This window comes from Sus scrofa, chromosome 5 (genome assembly GCF_054392235.1).
Source record: "Sus scrofa isolate SSC_HxYL_T2T_F1_AM1 chromosome 5, Sscrofa_HxYL_maternal_Yorkshire_Landrace_v2.0, whole genome shotgun sequence".
Lineage (NCBI taxonomy): Eukaryota > Metazoa > Chordata > Mammalia > Artiodactyla > Suidae > Sus > Sus scrofa.
In genome coordinates, this window is record NC_139387.1 from 86378075 (window position 1) to 86388682 (window position 10608).

General features: G+C 43.7%; 1 protein-coding gene across 1 annotated transcript; it reads left to right on the plus strand.

Annotated features, from left to right (window-relative positions):
• The first annotated feature begins 455 nt into the window (after nucleotides 1-455).
• LOC146403507 (olfactory receptor 5BS1-like) lies at nucleotides 456-3442 on the plus strand. Its single transcript, XM_085024898.1, has 2 exons — nucleotides 456-1228; nucleotides 3280-3442. The coding sequence occupies exons 1-2, from the start codon at nucleotides 456-458 to the stop codon at nucleotides 3440-3442; spliced, it is 936 nt and encodes a 311-aa protein (XP_084881024.1).
• The last annotated feature ends 7166 nt before the right edge of the window (nucleotides 3443-10608 follow it).

The following is a 10608-nucleotide window of genomic DNA, read 5'->3' on the forward strand; positions in this document are numbered from 1 at the left end:
CCATCAGTAGGTGTCCCCATACCTCTATCAGTCATTCAAACCTGCATCACAGCCTGTCAACCAGATGGTTGGCCAAAATGCTTATTGCTTATTCACTACGCCAGTGAGCCTTCCTGTACGGAAGAGCACACTCCAGTGCCCTGGAGTCTATTGACAACTCCCTTTCCTTCTCCAGTCTGGATCATCTCTGTTCTCCTCGTCTTTCCTTCCAGGTTTGATTCTCTACACTCCTCCTTCCAACCATCTCTACCTGAGCTGAGATTAGCTTATTGCCCTGAGCTGGGAAGGGTTGATGAGGTCTGGCATGGCAAGCTTGCTTCCACGACATGTTCTGTGCTGGGTCACTCCTGAAGCTTTATTCATACTGCCCCATCCCCAGCCACACTCTGAGACTCGAAACACACTTGAGCCTTCTTTTCTCTTCTAGTCCCTCGCAAAGGAAACTTGAATGCTCCATGGAAGGTGGCAACACAACCACGGTCACCGAATTTGTTCTCCTAGGACTATCTAACAACCCTCACATCCAGGCAGTACTATTTGTAACATTCCTGGTGGCTTACCTCCTGACCTTCACAGGGAACCTGCTGATGCTGCTGGTGATCAGTACTGATTCCCACCTCCACAGCCCCATGTACTTCTTCCTCAGCCACCTCTCCTTCCTGGATGCCTTCTATTCCTCCATCATTGTCCCTAAGCTGCTAGAGCACCTTCTTTCCAACTGGAAGACTGTATCCCTCCTTGAGTGTTTCGCCCAGATCTCCTTGGTCATATTTTCTGGAGCCACTGAAGCTTGCCTCCTTTCAGTCATGGCCTATGACCGGTTCCAGGCTGTGTGCCACCCACTGTTGTATGCGGTGGCTATGAACAGGAAGGTGTGCACTGGCCTGGTGGGAGCATCCTGGGCCATAGGAATGGGGACGGGCTTAGTTAACACCATCCTCCTGGCTCAGCATCACTTCTGTGGCCCCAACCTTGTCCGGAGCTTTGCCTGTGAGCTTCCCCCAGTGCTCCTGCTGGCCTGCTCTGACCCCTCCGTTAGCATTGCCTTCATCCTGACAAGCACAGCTATTCTCGGCTTTGTCACCCTTGTTCTCCTGCTGGGTTCCTACACCTGTATCATCATGACAGCCTTAAGGATCAACTCTGCCACAGGTCGGAGCAAGATCTTCTCTACCTGCTCATCTCATTTCCTTGTGGTCACCATCTTCTATGCTTCAGGAGTGTCCAGGTATGCCATACTATATCACCTGAGTATAACTGCAGGCTCTTTCTCACTCGAGAGGAGCCTCAGTCTTTTGCACATGTCATTGCAAAGGAGCAGGAAAAGAACTGCACTGGAAGTTAGAGTTCTAGCTCTGCTGTTGACTAGATGTGTGGATCACAAAACAATCTATTTTCTTTCCAAGGCCCAGTTTTCAAACGCTGAAAATAAGCTCACATAAACACCAAAGACTTCCCGCCTTTCATTAACTATGATGTCAGAGTTCTCAAAAGGAAACCAGAGAGCTTTTGGTAGCGCTTTTGTCAGTGCTAGGCAAAAATTAAAATTAAAATAAACATATCATCCTTGAAACAGAGGCCATTTCTCTTGGAAATGGAAGTCTAGAAGATGGGTCTCAGAGCTTATTTGTCCTACGACGATTTATCAGGCACCTTCTACACACAATAGCTGCTTTACACAATCAAGCTCAATGTTAGTATGTAGCACACGACAAGAGAAATATTAACCTCATTTTCAGGTAAGAAACCTGAGTTTCAGGAGTGGCCAGGGACTTTTTCAAAGGTCCCAGAAGAAGCTAGTAACGGAGCCACAGCATATGCCTAGGCTGCCTGACTTCAGACCTCATGCTCTTTTCTACCGTGTTTCTCTCAAACATACACGCTCTAGTTGACGGGTCCTTGCTTACCAGGAGGAAGAACAACGAAGGGCCTGTGATTTCTACCAGTGAGCTAGAGAGGGCTTTGCATAGACTGCGCTACAGTTTTCCCACCTGCTTGTTACTTGGGAAGGGGTCGGGGGCAGGAAAGGATAAAGAATGATCCAGGGGAGCTCACCTGAGCCTGAGGACAAATCTCTTCAACCTTCTCAGTTTCCTCATTTACCACAAGGGGGTAGAAGATTTCTCCCACATACTTCACAGCAATGTTATAAGGAATAAATTCAAGGAAAGAAATGAGAGTAAATGAAATTGTTTTAACCACGTGCATCAGAACCCACAAAGAACATTCCAATTTCAAAAAACAAAAAAATTTGAAGGGGCAACATTGAAGTTTAAAAAAAAGTTTTAAACGATTCTTTGAGAAATATTCCCAGTGACACTTAACAAGATGCTTCCACAAATTGAATCTTATTAACTTGAGTTCCTATTTGTGCTAAATCTTCAGACATAAAGATTTTTATCTTTCACTTTATTTACCAAGCTAGGCTTCTTTTCTGAGTTAAAGGAAAATGTACCTCGGAGTTCCCAATGTGGCCAAGCGAGTTAAGAACCCAACTAGTACCCAGGAGGATGCAGCTTCGATGCCTGGCCTTGCTCAGTGGCTTAAGGATTTGACATAGGTCACAGATGCAGCTCAGTCCTGCCTTGCTGTGGCGGGGGCGAACACCAGCAAGTCCGGCTGTGATTCAACCCCTAGCTGGTAACATCCATATACCACAGGTACAGACCTAAAAACAGAGAAAAAAGAAAAGACAAATGTACCCAAAAGGAAAAAGGTCTGTTCCACTAAGCATTATAAAAACCAATGTGCTGTGATTCTGGGGTAAATCCCAGAACCATAAACATTAGGAACAACGACAGCATTATGGATTAGCATGTAGTTTTGTGAGGAACAGTCATCACAAAATGAAAACACACAGCTGCATAATGGTAAAAAAAAAAAAAAAAAAAAAAAAAAAGAAGAAGAGAAAAAATCCTCCTCATCATAATTATTAAGGATAGATGCTTTGAAAAGTATGAAGTGCTACAGAACTGCATCAAGTTATTTTTAGCTCTAGTCTAGCATGCAGCACTTGATATGCGGCAGAACTTCCTTTTTCTGCAGGGCAATTTCTATACAATTCTGTATAACATCACTCGTATGCGGATGTGTTTGAAGGCAGAAATGACTGACTTTCAATGACCATTGAGTTATTTCTAGATGCTGCTATCAGCAACAGTGACTCAGCACTAAGGACCCTCTTTGCAGTGCCCCTAGAATGGGATGGGCCATGGCCACCAACAGCACCCCCACCACTGCCCTGAGCTCAGTTCACCTCTTTGTGCCATTCCCTTCAAGGTACATGACTCCAGCTTCCGGCTCAGTCTTGGAGCAAGTGCTGTCTGTGCAGTACAGTGTGGTGACGCCACTGCTTAACCCCCTCATCTACAGCCTGAAGAACCAGGAGGTGAAGGCAGCTCTGAGGAGGATGCTGACCAAGAAGCCCAGGCTTAGCTCCTAAGCCAGGCTCCACTGCCTCCTCACAATAGGAGGGAAAGTTGTGGGAAAGAAGAGGAGACAGAAAGAGCTATCATCAGGACAAAGAAAACTCGTAGAAAAAGAGAGCAGATGTGCGGTTACCAGAGATGGAGGGAGGGATGGGGGGTGATTGGAGGAAGGTGATCAAGAGGTACAAATTTCTGGACTTCTCTTGTGGCCTACAGCATAACTACATGGCATTTTTCGCCGCAGATCTGGTTCGATCCCGGGCCCTGGAACTGCCACATGCCATGAGTACAGCCAAACACATTTTTTAAAAAGGTACAAATTTCCAATGTAAGATAAATAAATGCTAGGGATGTAATGTCCAACATGATGACTACAGGTAACAAGCTGTGTGAACATAGGGATGTTGTTAAGAGAGTAAGTCCTGAGAGTTCTCATCACAAGGAGAATTTTTTCCTTTTCTTTTCCTTCATTTGGTTATTTACATTGTGTGTGTGTGTGTATATATTATACATATAACACATACATAGTATATATAAATCAAACCATCATGCCATATGCTTTGAACTTATATGGTGATGTATGTCAATTATCTCTCCATAAAACTGGAGGGGAAAAGTAAAGAAAATCCTCATGGCCTCACCAGCCATTTCTACAGCTCTTGCCTTGCTTTCTTCTCTCATTTTTGCCCTTTCTACCCCTTCACTTCTGCTCCCCCCTCCCTCTCATACTTTTGTCTATGCATCAATTATAAATCAACCTATCTGACCAAGAGCTAACATCCCACTTCATTCTCGGGAAGTCCCATTTGAGATCTGAGACCTAATGCCCACTTTGCTCCCTTCTCAAAAAATCACTGGCAAGATCTACAGCTCCATAGTAACTTAGGAAGAAATGACATAAAATGTGTCTCCTCCTGTCTTTGTTCTTAACAAGCAACACCTAAAGTACAGCATGGGCAGCAGTAAATCCTCAGTAACTATTTGTTGACCAATTAAGAAGTGAATGAAGGAATGAATGAGGGGTCTGTCTGAAGAGTCCTTTTCTTGCATGACTCTTGGAAGTAGAAGGGAGTATCTCGCTCAGTACTGTGAGTTCCTGTCAAGGCTCAGTGGGTTAAGAACCTGACATAGTGTCTGTCCCTAAGAAGGCCGGTCCAATCCCTAGCCTCGCTCAGTGGGTTAAGGATCCGGCATTGCCGTGAGCTGTGGTATAGGTTGCAGATGCGGCTCGGAACATGCATTGCTGCGGCTGTGGGGTAAGCGGGCAGCCACAGCTCCGATTCAACCCCTAGCCGGGGAAACTCCATATGCCATGGGGGCGGCCCTAAAAAAAAGACCAAAAAGACCAAAAAAAAATTCAATAAATAAATAAATAAGTAAATACATAAGACTAAGACGCTGAAAGTTATAAAACATGGATAAAAAAATAAAAGAAAAATTAAATCGATGTGAAGACATCTAATGGTAATGGAAAGAGTGCTGTTAAGATAGCAATAGTACATAAGGCAATCTACACACTCCATAGGATTCCTCTGGAAACCCAGAAAGGCCATTGGGAAGAAATACACAAGCTGATCCCAACATTCATATGGAATCTCAAGGGACCCCTAAGAAGCCAAAACAAACTTAAAAAAGAAAATCAAACTTGGAAGCTTACACTTCCCATTTTCCTATGACAGTACAAAGCAAATAAAACACAATGATACTGGCATTAAAAAACATACCCATAGATAAAAAGAAATTGAATGGAGAGCCCCCAAATAAACCCACCCATCTAGGATGAAGTGATCTTAAACAATAGTCAACAATAATCAACAATACTAATCTGGGAGGAAATGGAGGGGTGTTTTTTTTTCCTTTTAGGGCCACACGGGCAGCATATGGAGGTTCCCAGGCTAGGGTTTGAATCAGACCTGTAGCCACCAGCCTACACCACAGCCATAGCAATACAGGATCCAAGCCGAGTCTGCACACTACACCACAGCTCACAGCAATGCCAGCTCCTTAGCCCACTGAGCGAGGCCAGGGATCGAACCTGCATTCTCATGGATACCAGTCAGATTCCTTCCCGCTGAGCCACAAAGGGAACTATGGAAATGGAGTTTTCAACAAACAGTGCCTAGGCAATCCACGTGCAAGGGAATGAAACTGGGCCCTTACCTCATAGTACCTACAACAAGCAACTCAAAATAAATAAACGCTTAAACGTAACAGGTAAAATTACAATCAACACCCTGTATCCACAAGTTCCACATCCGTGGACTCAACCAATTCCAGACTGAAAATATTACAAAAAAAGAAATTATGAAAAGTTTCAAAAGAAATAAGTTGAATTTACTAGGTGCCAGCAAATCTACTTACATAGTATTTACATTGCACTTCAAACATTTATATTATATTAGTTACGATAAGTAATCTAGAGATGATTTAATTATACAGAAAATCAGGTCGCAGACGCGGCTCGGATCTCGCGTTGCTATGGCTCTGGCGTAGGCCGGTGGCGACAGCTCCGACTGGACCCCTAGCCTGGGAACCTCCATATGCCGCAGGAGCGGCCCAAGAAATGCCAAAAAAGACCAAAACATACATACATAAATAAATAAGTAGATAGATAGACAAATAAATAAAGAATAAAGTACACAGAAAATCTACCCAGGTTACATGCAAATACAATGCCATTTTATGTAACAGGCTTGAGCATCGGCAGATTTTGCTATGTCCGGCACGTCCCTGAACCAATCCTCCACAGACACTGTGGGACAACTGTATAAACTGTCCAATAAAACATGAGGATAAATCTGCACACCCTTGAATGTAGCCATGGTTTCTTCGATCTGACAGCAAAGCTCAAACGACAACAAAAAAAGCATAGATAAATTGGATTTCTTCAAGATTAAAAGCATCAAAAGACACAATTCAGAAACTGAAGACATAGCCAACGGAATGGAAGAAAATGCTTGCACAGTATATATCTGATGAATTGTTATTCAGTGTATTTCAAGAACTTCTACAACCTCATCAATGGAAGGACAAACAACCCACCTTTTTAAATGGGTAAGTGACTTCAATAGACCCTTCTCCACTTAAGACATACAAATGCTCAACAAGAAGAAGGTGTCAAATACCATGAGTCATGATGGAAGTGCAAATTAAAACTGCAAGGCAACAAATCTTTCCCATGTTCTCAAAGGTTTATAATCAAGAAAACGAAAAACAACAACTATTGGCAACAATGCAGAAACATTGAAAGCTTTAAACATTAGTCGTAGAAACAGAAAAGGGGGCAACCTGTGTTTACAACACAAATATACAATTAACAAGGGTTCAACAACTCCACTCCTAGAAATATACCCCAAAGAACTGAAAACAGGTCTACACAGATATTGACAGCAGCACTGTTGCAAACAGCAAAAAAAAATAGAACGACTGCCTATGGCCATCAATGGGTAAACTTAAAAACTAAATCGGGGAGATCAATAAACCACCATGTTCTTCTGCCATGAAAGGAATAAAGTAAAATGGTACGGCCTCTGTGGAAAACAGTATGGCAGTTCCTCAAAAACTTAAACATAGAATTAAGGTATCTAATCCACACCCAAAAGACTGAAACCAGGAGGTGGAACAGAAATGGATACACCCTTGTTCACAGCACCGTTAATCACAACAGGAAAAGTTAGAAGCCACCCAAGTGTCCATCAACCAATGAATGAATGGATAAACTACTGTGGTAAACACACAAAGACGTGAAATTCAGTCTTAAAAACCAAGGAAATACACCAAAAAAACAAACAACCCCATCCAAAAAATGGGCAGAAGATCCAAACAGACAGTTCTCCAAAAAAGACACACAGATGGCCAAAACACACATGAAAAGATGTTCATCATCACTCACTGTTAGAGAAGTGAAAATCAAAACCACTATGAGGTACCACCTTACACCAGCCAGAATGGCCGTCATCAAAACGTCTACAAACAATAAGTGCTGGAGAGCGTGTGGAGAACAAGGAACCCTCTTACACTGTTGGTGGGACTGTATATTGGTGCAACCACTGTGGAAAGCAGTGTGGAGATGCCTCAGGAAACTAAAAATAGAATTACCATTTGATCCAGCAATCCCACTCCTGGGCATCTACCCAGAGAAAACCATGACTCAAAAAGACACATGTACTCCAGTGTTCATTGCAGCACTATTTGCAATAGCCAAGACATGGAAACAATCTAAATGTCCATCAACAGAAGAGTGGATCAAGAAGATGTGGTACATATGCACAATAGAATAGTACTCGGCTATTAAAAGGAACAAAATACCAGCATTTTTAGCAACATGGATGGACCTCGATATTATCATGCTAAGTGAAGTCGGTCAGACAATGAGACACCAACATCAAATGCTCTCACTGACATGTGGAATCTGAAAAAAGGACACAATGAACTTCTTTGCAGAACAGATACTGACTCACAGACGTTGAAAAACTTATGGTTTCCAAAGAAGCCAGGTTGGGGGCTGGGAGAATGTGCTGGGGGTGTGGGATGGGAATCCTATAAAACTGGATTGTGATGATCATTGTACAACTAGAAATGCAATAAATTCATTGAGTAATAAAATAATGAAAAAATAATAAAATATAATATAATAAAATAAAATAAAACAGTTCCTTTCCTTCATATAACAAAAAAAAAAAAAAAAAACAACGAAAAACAGACACAGGCTACAACATATAAGAACTTTGAAGTCATCATGGTAAGTGAAAGAACCCTGTCACAAAACGCCAAAAACCGTTTGATTTGATCTACATAAAGTAACAAGAGAAGTCAAACTCAAAGGTAGAAAGTAAAATGCGGGTGCAAGGGGCCAAGGGGAATGAGTGCTTCACCACTGAAGGGTTTCCCCAGTGAAATCTGAAAAGTTCTGAAAATGCATGGTGAGGATATTTGTACAACCATTCGAATGTGCTTAAGGCCCCAGAACGGCATAGTTCAAATGGTTTGAATGGTAAATGTTATGTATATTTAAGCACAGCGGAAACAATGAAGCAAGGACTGATACGTGTTACAACACAATGAACACTGAAGATATCCTAAGTGAAAGAAGCCATACAGAAAAGGCCACCCAGATCACACTCATCTTCTGGGCTTTAAACCCATCAAGGGTGTGACACTGAGAAAGTATCGTCATGGTTCCAGAAGGAAGAAAACTGGATCAGAGTGGGAAAAGATATGTCTCTAGAGTTGCGGCAGATGGTGAAAGTCGAAGTGGGCCTGAGGATTGAGTCAGAATGTGGAAACCATAATAATTTCCTCATTTGGAGGTTATGTTCTTGGGTGAAACACACTGGGGTAGTTTGTGTGAAGTGGCAAATGTGGTAAAGGAATGATGGCTGGGGAATCTGAGTGTGGAGACAAATGGTACCTTGTAGTGTCCTGCACGTTTTCTGCATGTTCAAAATTACGTTCCCAAGCACCATGCCAATACCGTGCCAGAAAAAGTAGAGAAAACACCACACTTCCTTAGAGAGGCCAAGCCTTACAACGATCCAATTCACACAGAGTCAGGAACCGCATCACCCTTGCAGGAGCCCACCTATAACTTACAGGCACTGTGGGAAGCTTATGTTAGGAGTCACTATGTCTTCAGTGCTGTGGATGACCTGGATACGATGGAAACACTGGGATTTTTGAATGCCAGTGTTTGTACATCCAATTTTCTGATGCAGAGAACTGTTAGAACCAGTAAACAAAAGCAACAAAGTTATACAATCAATACACAAAAATCAATTGCATTTCTAACACCAGTAATGAACCATCAGAGAGAGAAAGAAAACAATTCATTTTACACTTGCTTCAAAAAGAACAAAATACCTAGAAATAAATTTTACCAAGGTCTTTTTTTTCTTCTTCTTCTACTTTTTAGGGCAACACACGTGGCATATGGAAAGTCCCAGGCTGGGGGTCGAATCGGGGCTGCAGCTGCCAGCCACAGCCATGCCAGAGCCAAACAACATCTGTGACCTACACCAGAGCTCACAACGCTGCATCCTAACCCACAGAGCAAGGCCAGGGATCAAACCCATATCCTCATGGATACTAGCCTGGTTCGTTCCTGCTGAGCCACAACAGGAACTCCTCACCAAAGCCTGGAAAGACCCTCACACTGAAAACTTTAAGACACTGAGGAAGAAACTGAAGAAGACACAAAGCAATGGAAAGATACCCCACACTCACAAAATGGAAGAACCGATATTGTTAAAATGTGCATTCTACCAAAAGCAGTGTGCACAGCAAATGCAGTGCCTACCAAATTCCAACGGTATTTTTCACGGATATGGAGAATATCATCCCAACATTTTGGGCGGACCACAAAGGACCCCAAATAGCCAAAGCCATCCTCAGAAAGGAGAACAGCCTGGAAGCATTTCACTCTCAGACCTCAAACTACATTACGAAGCGACAGTGACCGAAACGGTGTAGATTCATCACAAAAACAGGCACAGGACCACAGGAACAGAACAGAGCACCCAGAATTAAAGCCACGTGGATGCGCTCAGGTAATTTAGGAAAAGGGGGCCAAGAACACACCAAGGGGAAAGGACATCCTCCACAACACACAGTGCTGGGAACACTGGACACCACACCCCAAAGAAGGACACCTCACACCTGTCTACACCGCACACAAAACTGAGAACCCAGTTGTCCACATCAGGCCCTTCCTGGGTCATGGGAGAAGGACAATACACAGGAAGCTTCCCCTCACTTTTTCCTCACCCTTTCCTCAGGGCGGTGCCTCCACAGGTGGATCTCCAGGAACCTCAGGTCCCCTCAGCACGCATGCAGCCCCAGCTTGTCCTGAAGCCCAAACCCCCTTGAGTCCTAAGGGGCTGAACTCCTTCTGCCGGGACGCTGGCGCCCAACGTCTCAAAGCAAAAGCTCTGAAGCGGCCTAAGGAGATAGAACTCCCCTCAGCTGGGCAGAGCCCAGTCCACCTGGAAGGCACAGGTGCTGTGGGTTTAGAAAAGCGCCCTCAGCGCGCCCTTGTGGTCAGTGTGGGACATGCAGGCCACGCCTGCCTCCCAGTTCACTGGACACCCTGCTCCCTGCTGGCTGACCCGCTGAACTCAGGAAACTGGACATCCAGAGTGAGATGGAGCCAAATAGCCCATAACTGCTCCAGAAATTGTTAAGA

Bases quoted from the DNA above. Each gene is read 5' to 3' on its own strand.
- LOC146403507 (XM_085024898.1), top strand. From the start codon at position 456: ATGGAAGGTGGCAACACAACCACGGTCACCGAATTTGTTCTCCTAGGA. The intron at 1,229-3,279 runs GTATGCCATACT...ATTCCCTTCAAG, and splicing joins TATGCTTCAGGAGTGTCCAG to GTACATGACTCCAGCTTCCG.